General features: G+C 40.3%; 1 protein-coding gene across 6 annotated transcripts in view; it reads left to right on the top strand.

Annotated features, from left to right (window-relative positions):
• Positions 1-25,917, top strand: part of dclk1a (doublecortin-like kinase 1a) — a 47,640-nt gene that overhangs the window by 14,965 nt on the left and 6,758 nt on the right. For 3 of the 6 annotated variants that reach the window (XM_042430482.1, XM_042430476.1, XM_042430478.1), the window contains 6 exons: positions 3,246-3,345; positions 7,507-7,614; positions 15,578-15,672; positions 23,564-23,645; positions 24,557-24,729; positions 24,843-24,962. In XM_042430482.1, coding sequence (XP_042286416.1) covers positions 3,246-3,345; positions 7,507-7,614; positions 15,578-15,672; positions 23,564-23,645; positions 24,557-24,729; positions 24,843-24,962 — 678 coding nt within the window. Of the gene's footprint in view, positions 1-3,245; positions 3,346-7,506; positions 7,615-13,832; positions 14,008-15,577; positions 15,673-15,767; positions 18,917-20,937; positions 20,985-23,563; positions 23,646-24,556; positions 24,730-24,842; positions 24,963-25,917 lie in introns of those variants that run through there. The other 3 variants (XM_042430479.1, XM_042430481.1, XM_042430480.1) reach the window with 3 other exon arrangements.

Genomic DNA, 25,917 nt, shown 5'->3' on the forward strand with positions numbered 1-25,917 from the left:
TTTATAAGTTCCTTTGACTTGAAGTCCTTTGACTTGAAATGATGAGTTGAATGAATGTGAAGCTGCTAATTCACTCAACTCATTAAATTAAGTTTCTAAAGAAAAATTATCAGCATATTAGCAAATTTCCCAGCATGTATTGTTTGAGAATTAAAATTCTCCAAAGACTTTTCTTTTTTGTAGTTTGAAGAAAAAATATATGATGGAAACTTGCTGCGTGTCTTTAATACACGTAAGTGATTGTTTCTTCTCATAATAATGAAAACAATGCAAACCCTGATGAAGGATAGCATTGAATTGAGTGCCTACCCCCGTACACTCTCATAATAATAACATCACCGAGATCAGCATTGCACATTGTCTTTGTGCTGATGCCTGAGAGCAACAGTAGCATTTATAGCTCTTTGTTCTTTGTTTGAATGAAATTAATTGTTTGACATTTACAATGTCAAACAACAACCTGAGCGGTTCAATAAATTAACAGAAGACAAGGGTTTATACAACATGCTATATTTTGAAATGTTTGGTGGTGTTAAAAGAAGTATTGGTATTCAGTACTTCAGCTAAAATTTTAAGGCAGTCATTTCACTCATATTTTTAATTTGAAACAACAAATTACATTTTACAGTGTATCAAAGAGCTACTTTGAGTTTCTGACACCTTAAACTTAGAATATAGACTTTTACTCCATTCACTACATTTCAGACAGTAATGATATCTCACAGCTATCGTTACTGTACTTGTTTGACAAGGCATGCTGGTATCAAACAAATCCTCAATCCTAAATGAGAAAATAAATAAACTCCCATTGGAAGAATAATGAACTATTTATGGCTTTTACCGGGGCTTCAACTAACTGTTGTTTTAAATATCAATTCATCTGTGGGTTTTTTCCTTTTATTAATAAATGAATTCATGAATAGTTAGAAATGCTCAACACAATGTGACATATTCAAATTGCCTGGTTTACTGAAGGGGAACCTGTATATGAATATGTGGAATTTAGAAGAAAAGAACAGCTAACAACAACATAATCTAATACTTTCTACACTTTGACAAGTAAAATGACTGCACTCAGTGGACAGAGTACAACAGACACAATAATTATACAGTAGCAAGTAATATAAAAATGATATAAAGATGAAAATAATGTGAAATTACAGTGAAATAAGAAAAGAGGTAAAAGAGGTCATGTCTACCTGTCAGCACTGACACTCTGGGGAAATGTTAACGGCGCCAGTATCTGTATCACAGCCATCTTGTTCTCGCTCCTGAAATAATCACCAACACACTATCAGGGGATATTAGGGAACAAAGCAATATGCACCCTGTTATGAAACTAGAATAATATCACTTCTTCACACACACATACACACACCCAAAAGTATCCATGTGTGCCTGTGCAGACACGTGTATCTTCGAGTGATGTGTGGCTGAATGCGCACGCACACACACACACACACACACACACACACACACACACACACAGATGCAGAGCCTTGATTTGAAAAGGAAAACGATCCATACACCACAGAGAGTCTGTCTCAGATTTAACTTGTTGTTTGTCTCCCCGTTGGCAAATTTGGAGACTATGGGGGGTGAAATAGGGTGGCTCCCATCTCCCCTCATACACACACACACACACACACATACACACACACACACACACTCAGAATGGCCCCTTCGCTGTCGATAATGCTGTTACATCAGCTGTGACTTTCTTTTGGGCTGTTGATCGGTAGCTAATAGGAATCTAAATGGATTCTTGGATCTTAATTGCCATGAAAATGCAATAACGGTAGCTTTGTGTTTATGTGTTAACTCCAGGCGGTGCTAGACGTGCGTGCAGCCTAAATTGCAATAGCTCTTAATAGGTTTTTGGTGGGAGATTTGTCATAGTGGATGAATGAGCTATTGTCTTCCCGTAAATCCCTTTCTGACTGTACCGTTGCCTATAGTGAAATATAACTTGGAATATTGATGGTTTGGGATTGAAATATCGGCCTGTGGGGTGTAATGAAAGTTGTCTGAGTAAATCATGGATAGTTTAGATCAGATATAGAATTAGCTGTCGACTAAATCAAATAGAAAATAATGAACAGCAGAGTATTTAGTAACGTATTCATCACAATGAACACCCTATGGCTGAGAGTTCTTCCTGCCAGACAGGTATGGGTGAGTTTACAGATCAAAAAACTTGTCCTGTGTAGACAGAATGAAAAGACCATAAGTTGAAGATTTGTGAATTGGCACCTGTACACAAAATAATTGAGATTCTGCAGACCTTCTTACCAAAAACCTGTCTTCTTTAATGTTCTAGTTCCAGTTTCGTCACCTTTAGTGACTCAATTTTCAAATTTTGGCATTTTTTAAAATCACTTTGATATTAGCTTCACAGTATAATCTGTAAAAGAATGACAGTGACTCATTAAGACAGTGGCTGTTTTTCTGTGAGTCACATATAGACTTAGTCAGCTCTACTTATTCAACATTAATCTCTACTTTCAATGTTCTGCCTCCCTCCCTCTCTCTCATAACACTTGCTATCTCTCCTGTAAGTCATATATGCGCTCTCTCTCTTTTGTCTTTGTTTCATCTCTTCTGCTATTCATTGCTATTTATAGGATGCTGGTCTTTTGGGGGGGGGGGGGGGGGGGGGGGGGGACAAACCTCCCCACTTTCTTCTCTGGAAGTCTGGTGCACGTGCTGCAGCGCCTCAGAAAATTAGTGAGTCAGCGAGGTCTCATTATAGTCGCTGATATACTGATTAACTGCAGAAACAAAACAGTGCTGTAGCTCAGGGACTTGTCAGGCGTGCGCACAGATATTCACAGACACTGATGAACAAACAAAAACACGTTCAAACAGACACATCCCTGGTTGTCCTGATCCGTCTCCTGGGGCTCAGCGTATGTGCCTTTTCACCTGAGCTCAGGAAGGGAAAGTCAATTTTGTGAACACTGTGAAGTGCAGAGCAGAACAGAGTATGTGTGGTGTCTTCTACAGGATGCTTTGTGTATATGTGGTTGCCTAGAAGTAAAGAATTCATTTAAAAATCCACAGACCAGCTAGGAATCAGGTGTTGCAAAAATCTCTCTTTTTTCCCCAAACAAAAGGTGCCCTTGAGTAAGACATTTAGCCCCTTAACAGCAAAAAGCTGTCATTGCTCTTAGCAGCTCCCAGAGGTCAATGTCTGGATAAATAAAGGTTTCACTCCTCTGCGTGTGTCTTTTTTTTTTCCCCAGGTGGCATGTCTGCAAGACTTCTTTGGAGACGAGGACATTTTTGTGGCGTGTGGACCAGAGAAGTTTCGCTACCAAGATGACTTGATGCTGGATGAGAGTGGTGAGGCGACTAGTAGATTCTCTGACATTTCCATGCTGACATTTCATATTAGAGTGTTCAGTCTGACCCTCTTATGTTCTTCCTTTCCTTTCGTCCTTTCATTCCTGCTCCCAGCTGTGTTTCCTGATCGTTTAAAAGTTGTTGTTGTTTTTTTTTGTATGTTCTATTTGCTATGGCTGAGCAACTTATCATTTAATACAATCACGCTGTGATAAAATAGGAGCTACACAAATCTGTTGTCTCTATAATTCTACAAATTAGGGAATGATTAGTTTTTAATTACTAGCTTAACAATTTGGCTATTTAAAGGTTGTCCAAAAAGAGCTAATTTGGAGAAATACACTGCTAAAACACTCTAAAGGTTAATGGACAGTTTAATTGAAGCAAAGCACCTCTTGTAATTGACATAATTATAAGGTTGCTAATTTCGCTCTTAACTTAGACATGATATCCGACATCTTTTCTACCTCCTGTTTACATGCACAAGCACCAATGTGCTACAGCTGATGAATATGACTACGCACATTTTGGAAAAAGGAGTTCAGACTTCTCTAGGATGCTGGTGTGCAAATATTTTAAACCCTCATCAATGGTTAAACTTTATTTACCCACATCCTGTTTGAGGAAAACTTCATGAATTGAACTAAGCTGAATTCATATTGCTCTTTTTTCTTCAGACTACAAGCAGAACACAAAGTGACATCTGTGAATTTGCCTCGCACATGGACCAGTAGTAGACCAGTATGAAAAGTAGCCATGGTTTCGAATGAATATGTTACCAAATAGTCAAAATCAAATGAATGTCTTGAGATTCGGTGTTAATTTTGTCCATATCAGCTTTCTGTTCATTAGTCAGAATATAGATCTTTCCTTTTTTACTGGTAAAACAAAATCTTTATTTTCTTTCTGACTTGTTTCCTGTCTTTCTCTGTACTTTCCCCCCATTCATCATGTCTTTGCACTTTGCACAGTGTCCCCCTGTCTTCCCTGCATAACACATTTCCTTGGCTCAGGTGGCAAAGGATTGTGTAGGCTGTCCAGTTCATTACGCTCCATGGTTTCTTGCCTCTCCTCCTCTCCTCTCCTCTCCTCCTCTCAGAACGACTCTCCTGCACTTAAGCCATCATCTAACCTATTGCACAATTCTTCCTCTTCCTCCTCTCTTCCTGTCCCCTCTGCGGTCTACTGAGGATACGTTGGCACTTCTGTTCTCACTTCACCCATCTGTGTTTCGCTGTCTCTCTCCCCCTTCTCCATTGCTGTCTGAAGACTCCTGCCATTTAGCACTCATCTGCATTCGCAGCCTCTCATCTTCCTGTCTCCCGTGAATGAGTGTTTGCTGGCTTTTGTTCAAAGGTTTATTAAATTCATTTGTTTCCCTTGTATCCCTTCATCCCTTCATAATAGCCATCCCACCTGGGTCGCCAACCTCCACCTCCTTCCCCCTTTTGTCTCTCTTTCTCTTTTTTCCTCCCTCTCTTCCCACCCCACTCTCCTTTCATTTGAAAAATATAATGGCTATCTGTTACATTAGCCAGTTCCCCTTTCGTAACCTTCTTTACTCTTGAAAGAGAGACGATGCTCGTACATGTATCAAGGTGTTTAAAAGACCATGTTTCTGGGGTATCTGCATTTTTATTAGTTACTGATGATAGTCCCTCATAAGAGGTTTGTCGTAGTAACCAGCTACAGCTAAGAAGTGGAGCACCTCTTATGGTCAGCCATTTATGCTTAAAGTATACTTTCCTTATCCATGTAAGGGTCTGCATGATGTAATATCATCATCTGGTCTTGTTTGCGAGGACTGTGTGCACAGACTATACATGAACATGTCTGCCATTTGGCATTCTTTTTTTGCTGAATTTGGGAAGACAACCAGTGTGTCTTTTATGGCCCTCAGTGTCTCACAATCCACTTTAATCATTGCATGCTGTTCATTTGTCAATAGGGGCTCCTCACCAACTCATTAAGTAAGAAAAACATTGCATGATTGTGTCTTATTTGCCTGGTTTTTGGCTCCAGGGCTGAATTTTACTTCCACTGAAATCTGTTTTTAAGACTCAAAATAGGCCGTGCAGTTGCTGGAGTGTGTTTCATGTCGACTTAGTAACATGTAGTTGAAAAAAGTAGGTTCAGAAATTTCGAGATGTGGCAAGTTACCAACGTATTCTAAACACTCTTCATGGTTTGCTTATTGGTCTAGTTGCTCAGGCATTTCTTAGCGGATGATTTAGATTTGATGTGTGACAGATATGACCCCTTAATAGACATCTAATAAGCTGTTAATAGCATATTATGGAGAAATCTGTTTTGTTTTAACTTAATAATTAAACAGCAAAATGTGTTATTTTGAAATAAGCAGTTTGAGAACAGTTTAGTCTTACATTTAAAGAAAGTATCAGCTAGTCTCCTCATATATCTTTATTTTCTTTCTTCTTTTTCTGTTTTTGTTCCTGTGAGAGAACATTATGCTGATTTACATTCCTTCACTGGAAGCTTACTTTAACCTTAACCATAACTTCTAAATGTCTAGCCCCAACCTTAACCAAAAGCTAAGTCTTAACCTTAACCCTAAGGTAAATGCTAGATTTTTTCCCTCAGATGTGAGGTACAATAAATCCCCAAAATGTGTCCAAGAACACATTTTTGTCCCCACACAATGTGATAAATACAGTGCAAGTACACACACATGCATTTTTTCCGTTGTTCCAGAAGACAGACAACACAATTTGACACCTCTTCTTGCCCAGGGAGGCATGGAGCAAAAGGCAGAGGGCAGAAAGCACGAGGCAGAAATAGTCAGGCGGGAAAGCAGATCGAGAAACGAAACAGACAGCGAGCAGAGAGACAGTTGGAATCAGAGCTGCAGACAACTTGCCTCCTCTCAGCATCACTATAATTATCGCCTCTGCCTCAGCTCTGGCACACTGTCATCATGTTAACACTCTGCATTGTACATTAATCACTGGGCAACAACGACTGCCACACAAGCAAATAACACACACACACACACACTGATAGACACACGTGCAGACAGCAACACACACACACACATCGCTGGTCTAAAATGGTAATGAGCTATAATGGGGCTGGGTTAATGAACAGGAGAGGAGCAATGTTTTGGGGATGAATGAGGCAAGGAGGATGTGTGAGTACCATCACATGGCTCATTTATCAGGACTGTGTGTGTGTCCTGAAACATCACAGCAATAGTGTTTATGAAAGCGAGCCCAGTGAAGGTCAGAACTCATTTTTGCAGGTCACCTGAGGCTAAAACCAATTACAGCTGTTGATACATTAGTACTTTGCTGTTTTCTTGCATGACAAGAGGTCAAAGTCAGTCAAAAATATTAAAACAATAGTTGCTTAGGAACCCATACAATTTAAAATTTTGATCTGTTAAGATGCTACTGCGTTAAAGCTATATTACAAAACACAATATCACGTCACCACTACAGTGCATCATATTGTTTGAGTGCAGCAGTTTTCCCTTCCTTTATTTGACCAGCTGTAGCAGTCTAGTTGCTTGGATTTTAATTTAAACACTATTTGATTTAACACTTTTTCCCCAAAACTCTTAAACAATAGGTTTGCCAATTTTTCAAGTGTCCTAAAACAACAGTCAGGTGCCCAAATAAACACTGACACATGTTTTTCTTCCTGTTCATACTGACCAATAAGAAATTTCCTTCATAATGCACTTTTAATGTAAGTGATGGGGGACAAAATCCACAGCCCTCATTCTGTGCAAAGCTGTATTTAAAAGTTTATTTGAAGCTAATAAAATCAATTCGATATCTTTCAAAGTTACACTCCTTTTATTGCTAAATTCCCTCTTTTTGTTGAACGCTGCATGTTGCAACACAAAGGGAAAAAGACTGTAACTGAAGATATCCACTTTACTTGATCAACTCAGACAGCTGAAATATCATTATTTACCTGCAGCTAAACTTTTAGGTACCCATCCCTTACATTGTAAGCACATTTGGAGGGGATCTTCTAATGATCAGTATGAGCAGGAGGAATAATTACAGCAAACACAAACTGTTTCAACGTTCATTGAACCCACCCTTGAAGTTTCGGAGACTATTTAAGTAGATGAATAAATAAATGGGTTTCCAAATAACTTCTGAATACCTCTCTGTGTTTTTGTGCTTGCAGAGTGTCGTGTGATGAAGTCGGTGACCTATGGAAAGATTTCTGGCTCTCTGAACCGAGGCTCCCCCAGGACTATCATCCAAACACGGCGCAGCAAGTCCCCAGCATCCGGTAAGACAATAAATGAAGTTCCTTTTTTCTTCTCATCTCCTTCTCCTTGTGACTGTGTTTGTCTGTGTATCCTTGCATTTGTGTGTATTTGCATGAAGAGTGCGCACAGTGTCTCACACCTGATGGACACAGTATCCTAATACTTCCTCATATGATTGCTTAGTATTTTCCAGCTCATTACTCAATCAGTGTTGCAGCAAATGAAAACAGTATGAATAAACACTGCAGTGAAATCAGAGCTCTGCGGAGTGTCTGGTGGTGTTTACCGTGTGTGTGTGTGTGTGCGTGCATGCGCATGCACGCGCGTACGATTTGTGTTTCGTTGCATGCAGAGTATGAATTCAAATGAGAATGATTTCACAAGGGAGTGGAGAAATAGGCAAACGGGGGGATGAGAGAGGTAAAAAAAAAGGGAAAAAAATGGGGAGCTGGTGTGAAGATGAGAGGGAAAAAAGAGGGAAGGGGATTGGTGACTCAATCCTGCAGCTCCACACAAGCCGTTCTTCACCTGACATACTAATGAAATGTCATAAAATGGTGAGAGCTTGCACCGGTACCTGCCGCATTGTTTGTGCCTGATAATGATGCTCATATAAATGTCTCAAAAAACCCTTTTGAGGCTACAACGAAGCACAAAAAAATGAGTATTAATTCTAACAACCGAATGCACTGAGATTCATTCATTAATGCGTGCACCAGTTTGCGTGTGCCAAACATTCCGTCTGGCTCCAAGCTGTTGAGGACTTGGTGATTAGTTTGGAACTTCAACAAATGTCACGTTGTTCTTTTTCGTGATTGCACAGCGTGAGCTTTGGCTGTGTGTAAAACACCTAGTTATGTAACAGCGCACTTGACTTTTCATCCTAGGTGTTATTATTTTGTGATTTTGCTGTCTTATTGGGTTTGGGATGATTCGACGGGATGATGCAACACACAGAAACTCCCCAGAAAGAAGTGGTTCTACCTGCTGTTGAAGCACGGAAGAATGCACGGACACATGTTTATTGTTTTTAATCTCAAAACATCTATGTATCATTTCAGAATGGAAAACCAGCCGTTGTTAATAGGCGTATGCTTTGTGTTGAGCTGATGGGGAACAGCTGGGGTGAACAGAGAAAGTTCTGGATGCTGATGGCAAGGAAACTTTGGGGAAAAGGTTATGAGAGTGAGTCATACACTATCTGATCTTGTTGGCTGAGGCAGTCTGGAAAGGAAGATGTGTACTAGTGTGTGTGTGTGTGAGAGAGAGAGAGAGAAAACAAGAGACTGAGACGGGGGGGGGGGGGGGACTGACTCGTCTTGGTTGCCATGGAGACATAGCACAGTAGGAGCATGTAGCTACAGACATAATAGCCTGTGACACCCATATATGGCACCAACTTCCTGTGAAACGGCCTGCAGTGGAGCTGACTGACGCTCGGTCCTCGCTGGAACCCTGAGTCAGACCATCTCGGCGTTTTCACTTCTGAGAAATGTTCCCCTTCTGGCACTGCTTCTGCCATTTAACATCATCAAATGTTCCCATATCGCTGTTGACTGTTTTGCTGTTTTGTACTGCACTGTACTCATTCCCTAAAACATCATCAATTTCTACCAGCAGAGTTAAGAGTGGAGCGACATGACAAATAATTGATGGATCCGCTGTTTGACCCTAACTTGTACTGACTGTTTTTACTCAGGGTTTTTTTTTTCCGCTTTAAAAGCACACCATGCCCACCTCCCTTGAGGACATTTTGTCCAAGAATTATGCTAATAGTGAACAGCAGTTGATTGATTCTGTGCTGTGCTGTATCACATGGCTTATATACAGTAGGGGCCCATTCTGTTGTTATTATGTGTTAATAAGAAGGCCTAACAGTTCAGTCTCACCACTGATAATGAAAATTAAAAGAAACTGAAGCAAATTATTTTATATTATGACAGTGTTGGGATGGTGAGTATCACTGGTTGTGGAGTTTTTAATCACTGAGGTGTATCTGTCAGAATACATAAGAAGATGTCTCGAAAGGTTTTTTAGTACTTGGCTTGAAGGCTGTACAAGTTTACACTTGGTAAATGTTTGTAGTTTCTAGAAGAACAGACAATTATAGAAAATCACAATCAGTTAATTAATTTCACTGAAAGTCTCAAAACTTTGTCCACAGGGTATAAATACAACATACTGATATAATTAGTCTCAAAGAGAATTAAGTGGACTGCCAACATATAGCTCAGAAAGATTATTTTTGCTTGTAGGAAAGTATTAACTTATCAATTCTGCCACTATACCAGATTTTCATGCTGGGAATAAACAGTAAGACTGCAACATATGTTCATGTACAATTACAATTAAACTAACATGTTCCAAATATGAGAAATAGCAGAAAAAAATGCCATTTTTTTAGTGTACAGATCATCTATTTCTGTTGTGTTTCATGCAGAATTCTAAAGTAGATATGAATGTAGTAAACATCATTAAGATATTTAACCTAAAAGAAACTTTGCAAAACTATAAATATCTGACAGAAGTGAAAGATTATTGCTTATTAAACTAAGCAATCACAGTCATTTAATGTGTTGTGTTGTTAGTATTTCTACCCATTAGTGTATCACACAGTGACAAATGTGTAAAAAGTTTCCATGTAAACTATTACATACAGTAATAAAGTATTTTACATAAACCAAGAGGGAAAAGTGTAAATTATAGGAAAACATTTCATAAGCAATTTGTGTCCAATGATGTGGAACAAAGAGGATTAAGAATCTTTTTGGTCAAATGTTTTTCTTCAGTGTTGCTTCATCTAGACTAGACGAAAACATTGTCTCGTCTTGTCTGTTTCAGGAACATTAGCCTTCTGAGAAATAAGCCAAATCAATTCCGAAACACAGCAATAATAAACAACTTATCAGGCTGCTTCCCAGCACAGATAGAGTTTACCTCTCCTTCCTTGTTCAGAGACGTATATGTTGCATGAATCATACATTTTTATCTGATGTGTGCTTCTCAGCACTAAGAACTAATCAAATAATAATTTTGCTATAAATTAAAAGTATCAAATAATTGCCTGCTAATGAAAAAGTCACACTAAAATGAATCATTTGTTTATGAATCTAAGTCTAGTGCTGTAACAAACGATTATTGTCTTTATCGATATTATTTTCTTGATTAATCGATTAGTTGTGTGGTAAATGAAAACGGTGAAAAATGTTGATCGCTGTTTCCCTAAGCCAAAGATGACATCTTCAAAAGTTTTGTTTTGTCCTGATCAACAGTCCACACCCTGATGATATTCAGTTTACAATCATAGAAGAATAAAGAATCCAGAAAATATTCACATTTGAGAAGCTGGAATCAGAGAATTAACTACATCTACAACTTAAGATACAAATCACGTCTCTTCCTGACTGACCATTGATGATTACGACAACTGATAAAATTTCAACTTTTCAGTACAATTGCAATCACCTTACAGTTTCAAGGTAATGTGAAAGAAATGTTTCCTTGTTAATTGAAATACCACCGTATATTGTGAGAGGTGGAGGGTGATGTGGTGTTAGGCGCTCTCACTTTTGGATATGTGTCTGTTTGTGTGTGCGTGTGTGTGTGTGTGTGTATTGGGGGGGGGGCGATGAAGGCTCTTGCATGTCAGCCTGACATTGTCATCACTTGGGCTTCATTCTGTGATGATCTCACAACCCTGACTGAGTGTCTGCACATACAGACCCAAAATAATGTGAGAAAACAATTTGCACTCATAGTTTCTCTCCCTGTCTCACCATCTGTCTCTCCGGTTTCCACCGATGCCTCATGTCAGCTAAAATTAACTGCGGGGAACTGCGGATGGTGTCAGCAAGCATCACTCTGATACTTGAAGGTCTCACCTTTCAATATCTGTCACGGGTAACTCCTTATGACAGGAGAGACTTTATGCTGCGATGTGTGGGGCAGCCGACCCACAAATCAATCCCGTATTTCTCACAGAGGATCAGCTGCTGGCAGTGACACTTTCTGAACTGTGATCGTGTGATATCTGAAGCCTTTGCCACTTTTACCGCTCTATAAAATCTACTCATGAAGGGTACAAATGTAGTTTCTGAAAACTGATAAGCACAGGCAGTGTAACAAATAACAGAGACCAAACCAAATAACAGAGAGTGGAAGAAAAATAAATTCATGACCGAGGCAGTATTGATATTTGCACTAATAGCAATATAATGACATGCCTCCAGGCAGCTTTGTGTTAGTGCATTGAATTACACCCTCATATACTTTCAACCATCATATATTTGTAATATCTGACACTGTTTTTCTGTTTTGTAGTAGCAGTTGTCCCTCAGTATGTCATGAAGTAAAATTCCTTTACCTTTTGACAGCCCTCAGAAAACATGCATGAACTTCCATATGTTATGTTTATATTAAGAACCATCTGTGTATCATGACACATTTCATTTCAACTATACAGTATAAGTACGATGAGGTGTTGTTCTTAAAATAAACGTGTGATAATATACATGTGTGATATTGAACACATATGATAAGATCATTTCGACCGATCATTAGACTCGTTAGGGCGATTACATATTAAGTCTTATCAAGATGGAGAAGAACAAAAAATACCAACAGACTGCATTCTGACAATATTAAATAGAAACTTCTGCATATGTGTGTTGTAGATTTTATTTTTGTTCACAGCTGAAGTGTTGAATGTGTTGCTTGCCAACAGCATTTTGTTTGTTTCCCATGAAAATACACATTGCTGCCGCATTAAAGAATTGTGTTGGCACTATTTAGTGTTTTGATGTTAGTGTTGCATATATTGGATTTTTAGCCACATTAGCTCTGTGGTTCTAGGAGTGGCACTCTCGGTCTGCCAGTCCACCACTTTGGTCCAGACTGAAATATTGTTGATATATATTGAGATATCAATTATTGGATGGATTGCTATGAAATTTGTTACAAATATCCACTGTCCCAAGAAGATGAATTGTAATAATTTTGGTGATCCCTTAAACTTTCATCTAGCGCCAGATAAAAGTTTAAACATGTCTAATACTTTAGTTTATAACTAAATATTTACAAAACTAATGACATTCCCATCAGCCACAGCTGTGTTATGTGTTCAGTGTTAATTAGTACATGTTAGCATGCTAACAGGCTAAACTAAGATGGTGAACCAACATGGTAAACATTACACCTACTAAACATCAGCATGTTATCATTGTCATTGTGAGCATATTAGTGTGCTGACAACCACTGTACCAAAGCACAGCCTCACAGATCTTGCTAGTATCTTGGTATTGTTGTTTTTTGCTTTTGCATTGCAATTGCTTGAATTGACAGGTAGGTGTTACTTTACTTTAACTGCAGGCTAAATAAAAATAAAGATGTGCCTGTCAGGTCATGAGTAATTTTTGCTTCATATCTACTCAGTACTCCACAATCAACAACAATTTTCTGTGAGGAAATCTCTTTTCTTTATGGAATCGTTGATCACGCAGCTGTGCAGAACCACAGTGTTTAACTCAGTAGGTGTGAAAGAAGTTGGAACACACCGTCTCTTGTGGTTGCACTGGATTCTGGTCTAATTGGTAGATTGGCAGATGCTTTTGTCCAAAGCAATTTACCTCCCATGCACACACACTGGGAGCAGGTTTGATGTCTTGAGCAAGACACTGAAGCCCAGGACCTACATAAGGACAGGAGGAGCAGTTGACCTATAACCACCGAGCCTATGAATGATGGCTGACCTGCTTCATCTGTTCTTTGATTTTTGGGGAAATAACACTAATTATGCACCAGTGATGTTTCAGATTACTGAACATCTTCTAGTTTGGCCAGCTAATTGCAAGAATAAGAAACGACGTGAGCCTTTCATGAGCATGCTGCCACTAGCTTACTGCTTTGGGTGAGATTACAGTTCAAAAATAGCAGTTGTTATTCTTGAGGATGTTTGGACCACAAACAATAGAGTCTTCAGAATCCATTGACAGGCTGCCTCCCCTTTGACCGCCCCACTTTTAGGCCTATATATCTCATTTTCTCTCCTTCTCCCCGTTTCTCTCCTAGTTCAAGTAATTTACTCTCAGCGTTATTTCCTGGCATAAGTCGCCAGATATAAAAATGTATTTTTCTCTTCTACTTTCCTACCCCTCTCCTGTGTCTATCTCTCTCTCTCTCTCCTCCTCCTCCTCTCTCTGTCCCCGGTGCGCGTCAGAGCGTGCGCAAGCAGCCTCTCCGCCTCTGAGCCGTCTGTGTACTACAGCGCTGCTCCGTCTCTCCCATTCACCACAGTTTACTATCACACAGACGGGGCGCGTACAGAGGTGCTGTTCTTCTTCCTCTTCTTCTTCTTCTTCTTCTTTTACCCCGCTTTTGGATTATCACTGTGTATTTCATCATGCTGGAAGTGGAAGGTAGGATCTTAAAACGACATTTTATTCGGCTTTATTTGTCATTTCCCCCCTCGACAACTTTTATCTATGCCTAGCCAGATCATGGTTGGGATGTATGCGGTTTCTTTTCGATTCGCCGGTTGCCATGGATGTGTCTTTGAGCACCATATTGCTCGACTTTGCCGTGTTGTGATTTGTAGAGTGAAGTCAATGAGAGATGTTAATGCTTGTCGTTGTGTAACCGGGAGGAGTGTCTGTCCGTGTGCGTAACGGTGATGCTGAATTTCATCAATGAAGATGCTCAGGCATTCTTTAAACAATGGCACTTTCTTCTACTGTATTTCGTTTTTTTTTCATGGCGCGTTTGAAACAATGAAAAGAATTATGTGGCAGCCGGTGTTATTTTAGTCTGCTGTGGGCTTTATCTCCTTGTCTTGAATAATTCAGAAAGTTCTTTGATCTCAGCAGGGGAATAAACATTACGTGAAGGTTGGACGACTCCCACAGGTTTCACTTCTCTGCTGCATCAGGACAGTCTCTGAAAATGTAATTAGAGGCTACAAATGAAATGTTGTTTACATGCAGCAATTATTTAGGCTAATACAAGAAAAGATGGGAAATGGCAAAGATTATGGTAAAAAAAAAAAAAAAAAGGACTAGGAAATGGCAGAAAACAATGAATCTGATGACATTTTTCTGAATTCTACACTGGATTATTTTTTAATTTGGATTTGTCCCCCTAAATTCTTAAGGAGGAGTCACATTTTTGGCCATAACTGAGTTACTTTAAATACCTTACCCCACCCTAGAAGTCACATTATTTATTTAACAAGAAGCTGCTGATCTACCTCCTGCCTACCTCCATATTTCTCCAGTCACTCATTGGTTGAATCTCTGTCAAGGAGTTGATTCAGCTAACAGCTGTATTCTATGATTACTGCAGTTTTATAGATCTGTTGGTCATTTAAGGCTACCTTGAGTTGACTTGAGGTGAAGCCAAGAGACAATAATCCATGTTTTCAGTATTTTTGATGCTTGACCGCACACAGGATCCGGGTGCATGTGTTAGTTAATCTAATGTTCTTGTTTAATGAGGTTATGCCGCTGGGTTTTTGCTGTGCTGCAGCTGGAAAAGTAGACCGAGCTGAGGTCAGAAGTGCATTGAATTCGAGGATCTGGTTGAAAATGAGGACAGCCTGGTGTTGTGTATGTTGTCTTCCAGCCATGCACATGGAACATGATGTAATTATTGGGTGGACATATGTTTTAAGGGCTCAGGTGTAACTGGCTTGTTTCAGAGAGAACAGGATTTGTATTTTGGCTAAAGTAAAAAGCAAAAAAGAGCAATGTGGACTTCAGTGCTCTTTTCTATTTTCTCTTACTCCTCCGCTTCTCCTCCTCCTCCTCTGCCTCATTCATGTGAATGGATGGATGCTGAGGGCGGAAGTGTGGGCAGCTACTAGACACTCAGAAATATAACAGTTTTAGAAAACATACATTTAAAGGATTGTCTATTTCAATATTTCACTCCTCTTCGGTCTTACTCCTCTCATCCACCCTGCTCCATTTTCTATCTCTTTTCTTCCTCCAGTGAACGGGACACCGGCCAGTCAGCTGTCCACTCCTCATTCGGGAAAATCTCCCAGTCCCTCCCCGACCAGCCCGGGCAGCCTCAACCAACGTCGGGTAAGACCAGAATACACAGACACACATACACACACACACGCACACAAAACATTTAGTGACACTAAATCTATAACACATTCCTTCTATGTTCTCAGGAAAAGGACAAAGCCGTGACTGAGCATAGGCCGACTACATCTTAGAGTCGCTAGAAACCGAAGAAACCACAACATCCCAACATCTTTAGTGTCTCAGAGGGGGGCGGGGCGTTGACCTTTGACCTCACGCAGTGCTGATCTGGGATTCTGAGAATTGCAGGCTCATGTTAGGATCCTCTAAATGTTACAACTCTTATATCCAGTGTTGATAGTTTTCAAGGGCATTTCCTCCTTTCATGCTGATACTTTGTCATGTTCCAACATAGCTCCTTGATCCTCATGGAGAACTCTTATCTGTCTCTGGTAGCTAAGCTATCACTGACTTTTAGAGATGACCTGATCTGTCAATTTGTGCAATATCTGATTTAAAGATGAGACTGATGATTGGCTTTGTGAGCGGCCCGCTCCAATCTTCCAAGCGGTTTTTATTCTGCTAAAATTGGTCTGCATCCTCTGTTAGCCACCAAGCAGTGTGTTGCATTTTAGTATCTTTTTTACAAAAAAAGAGACCCAATCAGAACATATTGTTGATCTAAGATTGCTTTTATTTATCAAGTCATGTCTTTTTGTACATGTACTTTTGTGCAAACAATTCAGAAAATATGTTTTATACTAGCAAATCAGATTATTTCAGGCATTATTCTTTTTGTCAAGTATTCATTGCTTGGCCTGAGTTTTAAAAAAATCCCATTCAAACTCCCAAACTAAGAATAACAATCTGTTTTCTATAGCTAACTGGGGAGAAAGAGGATCTGAGATGCAAACTCACTATGTACACTGTAAAGCTCGTTACTGTAGAGAAAATACTACTGTGCAGAGGGGGAGCATGCAACTCAAATGGAAAACCTTGAATTCCACATTAGAGAGGCTGAGTTCATGTACGGTGTGTGTATGTGTGTGTGTGTGTGTGTGTGTTCAAGATCAAGTAGTATCAAGTATTCGTTAATCCAGTCCTTGACAGAGATGATGGTGAGCTTTTAATATCGGTCTCAATCCCAATCAGACCCTCGTTTCTCAAAGCAGCTTTTTTAATTTGTAGCTCTAAGCCTGCTGCTGATTGACTTCCCTCATAAACAAACACTCACACGCTCAGCTCACCTCAAGCTTCTTACAGTCACAGGCAGACACAGCAGTATATTTGAACCTGTCATGTGTTCATATGGGCTGCCACTTGCATGTCTCTTGTGTTTTGTCACACATACTTGCTGAAACCTGCAGCATCTAACGCATTCATATATTCATACACTCATGTGCAGCTATGATTTATCTTGTAGTTATTTAGCTATTTATTGGTGCATTCACAAAGCTTTTTTTTGTAGGAAGAAAAGGCACATGGTTGGAGTCAATACCACAAATATAGGACATAGGCGTCTATGGCTTTGTGTACGAGTGGCTGCATACACTAAAAACCGAGCATCAAGATTTAATTTCTTGGGCTCAGTAGCTTCGGTCTTGTGCTACATTTGATGTGCAAGGAAAAATTAATGGATGGCGAAGGGTCTGACCCAGTGATGAGGTTATATCGATGTGATATGAAGGTCAGCCAGGGCAACAGAAACAGATCAGATTTGGGTTGTTAACAGTACAAGGTGCATCAGACCCTCCTCAGTCATTGGTAATGGAAGTGGGTCACCGTAGATTGCAGTGTTGAAAAGGAAAGAAGTGGGGAAGTGCACACACATTTATAAACTCCCTCTTTCTCTCTGTCCACTTCCCTCTGAATGAATAAATGTGGGGCAGATAACGTAGACAATTACAGTGCTCCCTTTCTGCTGCTCTGTTCTTTCCTCCTAGATCTTTTCTGCATTTTCAGAACGAGATCCTGAAAAGTCAAAGAGGTGAAGGTGGAGTAACCAGATGTAAAAAGAAACAGATTTGTTGCCCCATCTGCTCCAAAATGCCTGTCATTTCGCTTCTAAATTCTCATCAAACATTAGCCTTCACACTGACTTTTTTGGGATTAAATTCTAGTTTTACAGAACACAGAACGGCAAGGGATTATTCCAGTCTTTGACACTGGAATAAAAATCTTGACACCCTATACTAAGCCTGCAATGGCTTGGCTGGAAGGAAGGGAGGAAGCCTCACAGCCCATTATCTCTCCTCTCCACGCTGCAGCTTCACACTCTTCAGCTATATTACAATGTAATTCTCTCCCCCCCACTTCTTACTTTTTCTATCCGCCCTGCTAGCGATTCTCCCTCTGTCCCCTCCCTCACTTCATCTTCCACCCATCCCCATCCCCCCTTCTTCCCCATATGAAAAGGTATTAATTTCACAGAGAGAAATTATATTCCATCATTTCCCTTGTAGATCAATTCTAAGCTTCTTTTAAGGAGAGGGCGCCAAGTTTCTGGCACTATATTTGCACATTTTTGCTCCTTTTGTGTCACCTCTGTCTAAACATGCCTGAATATTCATAAGTATGGCGTACACACATTCAAATCCTTGGCGATCATCCTCACACTTGAAAGACATAACTCGTGTCAGAAATGACCCTTTTCCTTAAAATACATCTATATTTTTAAAAGAACATTTGGGGCTCAAAAATCACAGTTTAAAATGAAAATTCAGCTAATAAATTCATGAAAGTTGCCATGAATCTATTTTCCTAAGCATCCACAGAGCCTTAGTGACCTACTACGAGGACTGCGTTTAAACAATTCACCTCGCTGGACCCTACATTTAAACTCTTAAAGGCACTTTGCTGCCTGAAGTAGGTTGCTCACACAGCTCAGACCATCATAACCTATTTCCTCAAGCAGAATATACAGACATAGTATTGCGCCATGCCTTTTTCCCTTTCGCTTTCACACATACATGACTGCAAGCAGAAAGACATTACATTTTCGCAGAAAATATGCACAGAATCACTTACACGTTCATGTATGCTTCAGAAAAAAAACACTTTTATACATGAAATCGCCATTTGCACACTGGCGGTAGGCAGCAGCTCGATGCGGACTTGCACGTGTTATGTTTTATACGTTTGGTGCACGCTAGAGTGACCCATTTTCATGAATTGACAATAGAAGCATGAAAGAGTGGTCTACATTCATGAGGTCATCCATCTCCTTTTAGTCCTTTCAGGGCAACCCGCCTCACTAAGAGCACCATAGTTTTCTAAATTTATATCGGTTTAATATTTAACCACATGCAGAAACACACTCTTTTCTATTAATATCTGTCAATATAAATTGAATGAGATAGCAAGGTCACTGCTTTTCTCTGTATGTTGACGCCATTAGATGTTAAAAACACAGACAGGGAAATAAATCATTAAAAAAAAACAGACAATACACAGAGAGTAGTGACAGACAGATTGAAGACGAGGCAAACAGAGGGGTTATGATGCCAATGCAACAGCTGTGATACAGTCAGGTAGCTGACTGTGTGAGTGTACGAGAGGAAGAAAGTGCTAATTGTCACCTACATCCTCCTCTCACCATTGACTCATCTGTGTTCATCATCCATTGAATTGCATGCTCCATCTCTCATTCTTATCCATATTTTGTGTTGGGTGATTCATAATTAAATTATGTGTATGAGTGTGTGTGTGTGTGCGTGTGTGTGTGTGTGTGTGAGAGAGAGAGACACACACAGAGAGCAGACTAAAGAAAAAAAGTGTGTATTTTGAACTTAATTATTGTCTCATCTCATCCATGTGAGTGTGTTGTAACTAAAGATTGTATTTGTTATTTGGATGTATTATATTTCTTATTTCATGTTGTGTTGATGTCATTAGAATGGCTTGTCCAGTTTCTGTTTCTATACCTGCCAAAAGAAACTGGCGGCATCGCATGGGAAAACTGCAGGTGTTTGGTTGAAGTCACTTTCCTACCCAACAAAAAAATCCTTTAAATTGGTCACAGATAATTCAAATCCGGCTCGTATTTACATATCTTTAATGCATCTAAACGTTGGTGACATCAGATTTTTGCAGGGTGTTTTAAGTTTTTTTCTTGCACTCCCATTTACATACATAAAAGATATGTAAATAATCGCCTGTGTGCTTGACTCACAGGCAAGTCATCTGCATATTGTGATTTTTCCCATGTAAGGCTGCCAGCTCTTCTCGGCTCGTTCATTTCTGTTTGTATTTTCTTTGCTTGATGTATTAATTTCCATTTGTTGATGTCATCATTAAATTCAATGTCATTTCATTTTCATTTTGTGTTCTTTTTTTTTCCCCCTCATGCTCCTCATTTCATCACAACAAAGTGTCTGTTCATCATGTTCCTCACATATCAACAAATACAGAGATCAGAGAGGATTAGTATGATGATGGTGATGATTGTCTTCATATACTTACTTATCAACGGTGCTGTTTTGTTAAACTTACTTCTGTATCCTGCAGAGGAGAGATTACAACACAAACGCAGTCCCACAGGTGCGTTAATCTCCCTGTCCCATTGCTTCTATTCTGGATTGGGTTTTTTTTAGGAGTGCCCAAGTCACCCTCGCATTTTTAAATTTTCCCTGAAGCATTTAATCACATTCCCGTGATTCCCCAGGATTGCAGTCCATAAGGATTGATGATTACATTGGTGATTAGAAAACTTCCCCCCGTGTCCAACTGGCAGAGCAGAAAGACTGAATCCCCAAACAGTGCTGATCTCTTCTGATGAGAGTCAAACAGATTAGGTTTCCTCTCTGTCTAGACACCAAAATATGAGCAAAGAAATATTATCTCCTGTAACCTGTGTTCTTATGAGAGGCAGAGTAGCAACTTGGGACAAAACAAAGTATCCTGTTTCTATCATGTCATATTAGATTTTGCCCACAAAAGCAAATACTAATAAATCCTGCCTTTTTGCTGGATATTGCGTGACAGCCAAAGTGACAAGAAATGCTGCCGGAGAAGAGGTTTAGCTCTTCCCAGCCTGAGGGACAGAGAGGAAGAAGGCTTTAGGATGTGTCTTGTAATCAGATTCACACAGGGGGCATTGAGGACAAGCCTAGCATTACACTTAAGTTGGTTATGTAAATGCACAGTGCATTTTTAATGCTGCATTCTACAGCTGACAGACTTCCTCTTTAACCATAGAGTCAAGCATTATTTGCGCTGCTCCACATCCGCCTTCGAGATGATACTCTATGTTTTAGGTTAATCATGGACATCCTGTTTAATTCATATTCATGTACTGATCAGTATTCAGATGCTGAGTGTTGCCCTTGCGGGTTTGAAGAGCAGTGGCTGCAGCCGTGATGCAAAAGGTTTGTCAGTGTGTTTTTTAGCCTTGTGAGTCATAGCCAGAGCAAAAAAATATAGAGATGTAGAGTTAGGAATAGTCGACGTTGTGTTGTGCAATAGGGAGAAAGCTGGATGGTCTAACAATAACAAGACAGTTCTTGCCTTTCTTGCCAAATCTAATGATCAATATCAACCAGACCAGACTCCATACGTCTTTCTTCTTGTCTCTTCATTTCGCTTTCTCCGTCTCTCGTTCTTTCTCTCTCTCTGTTTCTCACTCTGTCTGTCACTCCATCTGTCTGATAGTTTTTTTCACACAGGAAAGAAAGACACAATGTTCATAGAAGGTTGAATCCACCTCCCAGCCCGCAGACAGGAAATGGCCATATATAGGCTTCTGTCTCCACACTGGAAGTCTCATAAGCTGCCTCTCTCCTCTCTGAGCAGTTTCCATAGCAACAGCATTTTGTTTCCCTCGGTGGCAGGAAGAGAGATAGGAGTTCAAAATGAGAAAGCGAGCAGAGGACAGAGCTAGATGTGAGATAAGGGCACAGGAGAGGTAAATATACCAATGAGAAAATAAAAAGAGCAGAAGAAGGATGTTTTGCAGATAAAGCGCAGGAGGGTCATTGGTTTTACGGGTATTAAGTAGGATTTCTTGTTCTGGGACGAGTGCCCGACCAAAAACAATGTTACATAAACCAAATTCAGCCTGACTCACAGCTAAATTCACCTGGGTGGCTTTCAGGTCGCAGCAGAAGAGATGAGTAAAAGAGCTGACAGCTACTCGAGCAGAGATATAGGGCAGCTCAGCTCTGTAAATAGTTTTCAGATCTGAGTCTTTACGATGGGTGGCCTTTTCTCTCTCTGCCAGACAGTGTCACAGTCTGACTGGACACCACACAAATTAGTGGTTCACATGAGGTGAGATGTTGAAATCAGAGAATGAAAAAAATACTTTTCTTTCATGCACAGACCTTTTTCTTCAGACTATAGCCAAGATAAGTTCCCGGCAAATATTTTTTACATTGAATAGAACCCACTTTGTTACACAACATCTGATTTAATGTGACAGCTTCAAATGCCGTTTCAAGAAGTTTTGTTTCATGAACTTTTACCATGAAATAATAATGCATCGCTGAATTTCTACACTTGTTTCACTCTGTTTGCAGCCTATTTCAAATGCTGGCTGGGTTATTATCATAATCCCTCATCCATTAATTCATCAAGACTGTTTAGATCTCATCTCTGCCAAGCAGTCAGGCCTAATTGATGTGTGATTTATACTATGTGATATGAGGGAACTTCAAAAATACACCTGCGCTGAATTGAGAGATGAAAGGGAAAACCAACATCTAGCCGACATCAATTAGAGCTGGTCACCAACTCTATTTGGGTTCAACGTTTCAAACAGATTGCACACTGAAATGGGCTCATGCATCACACATAGCGCAGACATAGCACAGTATAAACTGCATGTTAATAATTCACAGCAGCCAGGGGGCTCCGCTTATATTTTAGAGAAATTGTAACAAGGTCCACTCCCATCACTGGCTACTGGCTGCATGTGCCAGTTGCATCTGTGGGGTTTATTCCAGCATTGGAAACCCCCCAAACCCCCCAAAGATCCGTCACTGCTGTGTCCTCAGAGGTGACTGTGAGAGTCTTTGATTGAAGGATTTGAGCTGAGAGGAGGAGAGGGACAGAGAAATGGAGAGAGGAGACGATTTAGGAAAGTGGAAAGCCAGAATAAGAACAAAGGAAGTATAATCCAAAAGTCCAAATCAAGTATTTGAAGCCGACAAATAATCTTGGATGAGAACAGAGAGACAGATTGGAGTAGGGAATGCGCAGAAAAAAACGAGAGCAGCAGATTCTCATTTACAGTCCCATCTAGATCCTCGCTCCACCGTCCTTGTTGCTTCCATGACAACCAGACAGGAGGTTACAAGGTGGAGGGCGTAATGAGTTTTTGTCTTTAGATAGATGCAGACGCTGCATCTCAGCTGCTCTCTTCCCCCTTAATGACCTCCTACTTACCAATTCAGATGAAAGGCAGTATTCATCCACCTTTATTAGTGTCACCAAAACCTGTGTTTTCATGCTTTATTAAAGGTAGTAGTGGGAAGTGAAAGCAAGGTGCAATGAAACAGCAATTATTTCAAGCTCTGTGAATGGAGGGGAGCTCATTGGGATGCGCGCGTCTGTCCAATGTGGACACACACACAGAAACACACACACACACACACAGGTGGTTGGTGAATAAGTAACCGCTCTATATTCAGCTCACAGGCTTAAGTAAATCTGCTGCGGCTCTTTTCGTGAGCATGATGTACCAGCACAATACAACAGAGAGGCACCCAAACACAAAAACAGACTTAGGGATGTTTTGAGGATGAATTGCACAATGTCCCTTTGTCTATTTTTGGACATGTGTATTTGTTTCAGCTGGGTTTGTGGCTCATGGGGCTGTTTCATTGTATTATGTTGAGTGAGAAGCAGATTACAAAGCATTTGAGGTAATACTGTAAAACTACAGATTGAAATAACCCTTTCCCCTCTTGACATCTGGCTCTCTGTGTACCTCTCTCCCTCTCTGCAGGGGTCCCAGGGTTCTTCCACCTCTCTGTCTTCCGCCAAAGTTTCCAGCTCAGTGGAAGATAGCAACGGACTGGTTACTGAAGGTGAGGAAAGTTAGCGTTTACAAGAACGTCCCCTCCGATCCGTCAGTGAGCAAAGGCGATGTACTTGCAAATATCATGCATGTCTGAATCATGTTCATGACCTTTGATGCATCTCTTTTCTCTCTCTCTCGCTGCTATCTCGACTGTCTCTGTCTAGTTCCTCTGATTTGTACATCCTGTTCTCAGCACCTCGTTTTCTCACACCTTTCCCCACCCCGGGCGTCTTATTTCACACCTCTGACTCTATAAAACTTAGTAACACGACAAACTTTGATGTGCTGGTAAATCTTATGAAGGTTGGCAAACTATGAGTTGGTGACATCATGAAGGAAAAAAGCCACTCATCTGAAGTAAAGAAATACCTATAAATCTCTATTAAGATCAGTCAGGGAAATATTATCTGACATTTTCAACTGATTTTATTTACACAGGTAGTCTCAAATGTCATGAATCAATTAATGAATTAATATTAAAATGAACATTTATTTGCATTTTGATTCACCGCTTGGTTTCACATATACTTTTCCATTTGCCAGCTGTATTGTCATCATTTATAGAGCACTCTGCAGAGCCTTAGTGTGACAAAATGTCAACCATTGGATGTAATAAGAGCCCTCACTGGCACTGAAACTTAATTAAAAAAAGATTCATATATGATAATGGTTCTACATTTAAATCTGTTTTTAATTATCTAGATGTTGAAGTATCTGTGTATCTGTATTTATTGAAGTTTTTTATTTGTTAATTGTTTTATTAATCTCACCTTTTTGTTATACTGTAGTTGTTCAGCCTGTGCTATAGCCCTTTTCAAGGCTCTGTACTTACCTGTCTGTATACATGGAACTGAACTGAACAAGCATAAACTTCTTGAGTCTCTCAGTGGCTCTAAACGTCATGCTTCCTCCCTGCAGCTGAGGTTCTAGTCGATGAGGTTCCAGCTGTGCCGTCCTACATATCGGACCGCTACAAGGTGGGACGCATGTTAGGTGACGGGAACTTTGCAGTCGTCCGGGAGTGTGTGGAGCACTCCACGGGACGGGAGTACGCTCTGAAGATCATCAACAAGGGCAAATGCAGAGGCAAGGTAAACAGTGAAAAGAGTACCGCAAGAAGATACCCAACTTAAAAATAACATTACTTCTTCTTTAATTATTCTGTTTCTGTTGGCTTTAAAATCTAATTCAATTCTTATTCCAGGAGCACATGATCCAGAACGAGGTGGCCATCCTCCGCAGGGTCAAACATCCAAATATCGTCCTGCTTATAGAGGAGGTGGACACTTACAATGAGCTCTATCTGGTCATGGAGCTGGTCAAGGTGTGTGTTCATGTTTGTATACTGTAATTATGGGTTTATTTTATGTGTTTATGCGTCATCTGCTCTGCTTAAGGACAGGCTGACAGATTTTTCCCAAACTCAGATAACAGATAGATGAATTCTCTATGTATGATGGCATCATTATCTCCAATTTGATAGCACCAAAGAGGAGCAGGGAGGCAGAAACTGTGACAGACACAGAGCAGCGCCATTCAACCGGTAAAGCAAATGATGAATTCCAACCAGTCACACAATGCAGGATGGAGAGAATCGGTCTGTGGCCTGGAGCGCTCGTGTGTTCACATTCTTCATTCTCTCTTGCTCTCTGAGTCAAGAAATGTTTGTGCATAATTCAGGAGCCAGGAATGTGATCCATCTGTTCGTGTTGCGGCGTAGAGTACTACAGAATGTAGATGAGAGGCAATCTGTGGGAGAAACGTACGTGTGAGCGTGCCCAAAGTAGGAGGATCGAGAGGAGGCTGTGTGTATGAATGAGGCACTTCAAGAATGACAGGGACTGAGAGAGGGATAGACAGATGAATGCATTGGAAGGGGAGGCAGTATGATACACAATATAGTCACAAGTATGGTGTCCATATAGTTGTATGTTATTTTGCCTGGTGCTGTTTTTGGTCCCGAAGCTCCAGTCAAGGAAAGGCATTTTGCGGAAGGTCCTTTCCTGTATCAAAATGACAGAATGAGACCCATAATGAAATGTTTGCATTGGTTAATGAGCTGTGGTGTCTGACAGCTCTCATATTTAAATAACTGCTGCTGTGCAGGTTGGAGGCTGACAGTGTGTTTGAGTCTATGCAGAGAGAGAGAGAGGGAGAGAGAGAGAGAGAGAGAGAGAGATTCAGCCCTATATGTCCCACTTAGTCCACTCAGGGAGAGAGAGACACAGAGAGAGAGAGCGAGAGAGAGGTGAGAGGAGGGTGAGATTCAGACAGAATGA

Source organism: Thunnus maccoyii, chromosome 13 (assembly GCF_910596095.1).
Source record: "Thunnus maccoyii chromosome 13, fThuMac1.1, whole genome shotgun sequence".
Taxonomy (NCBI): Eukaryota; Metazoa; Chordata; class Actinopteri; order Scombriformes; family Scombridae; genus Thunnus; species Thunnus maccoyii.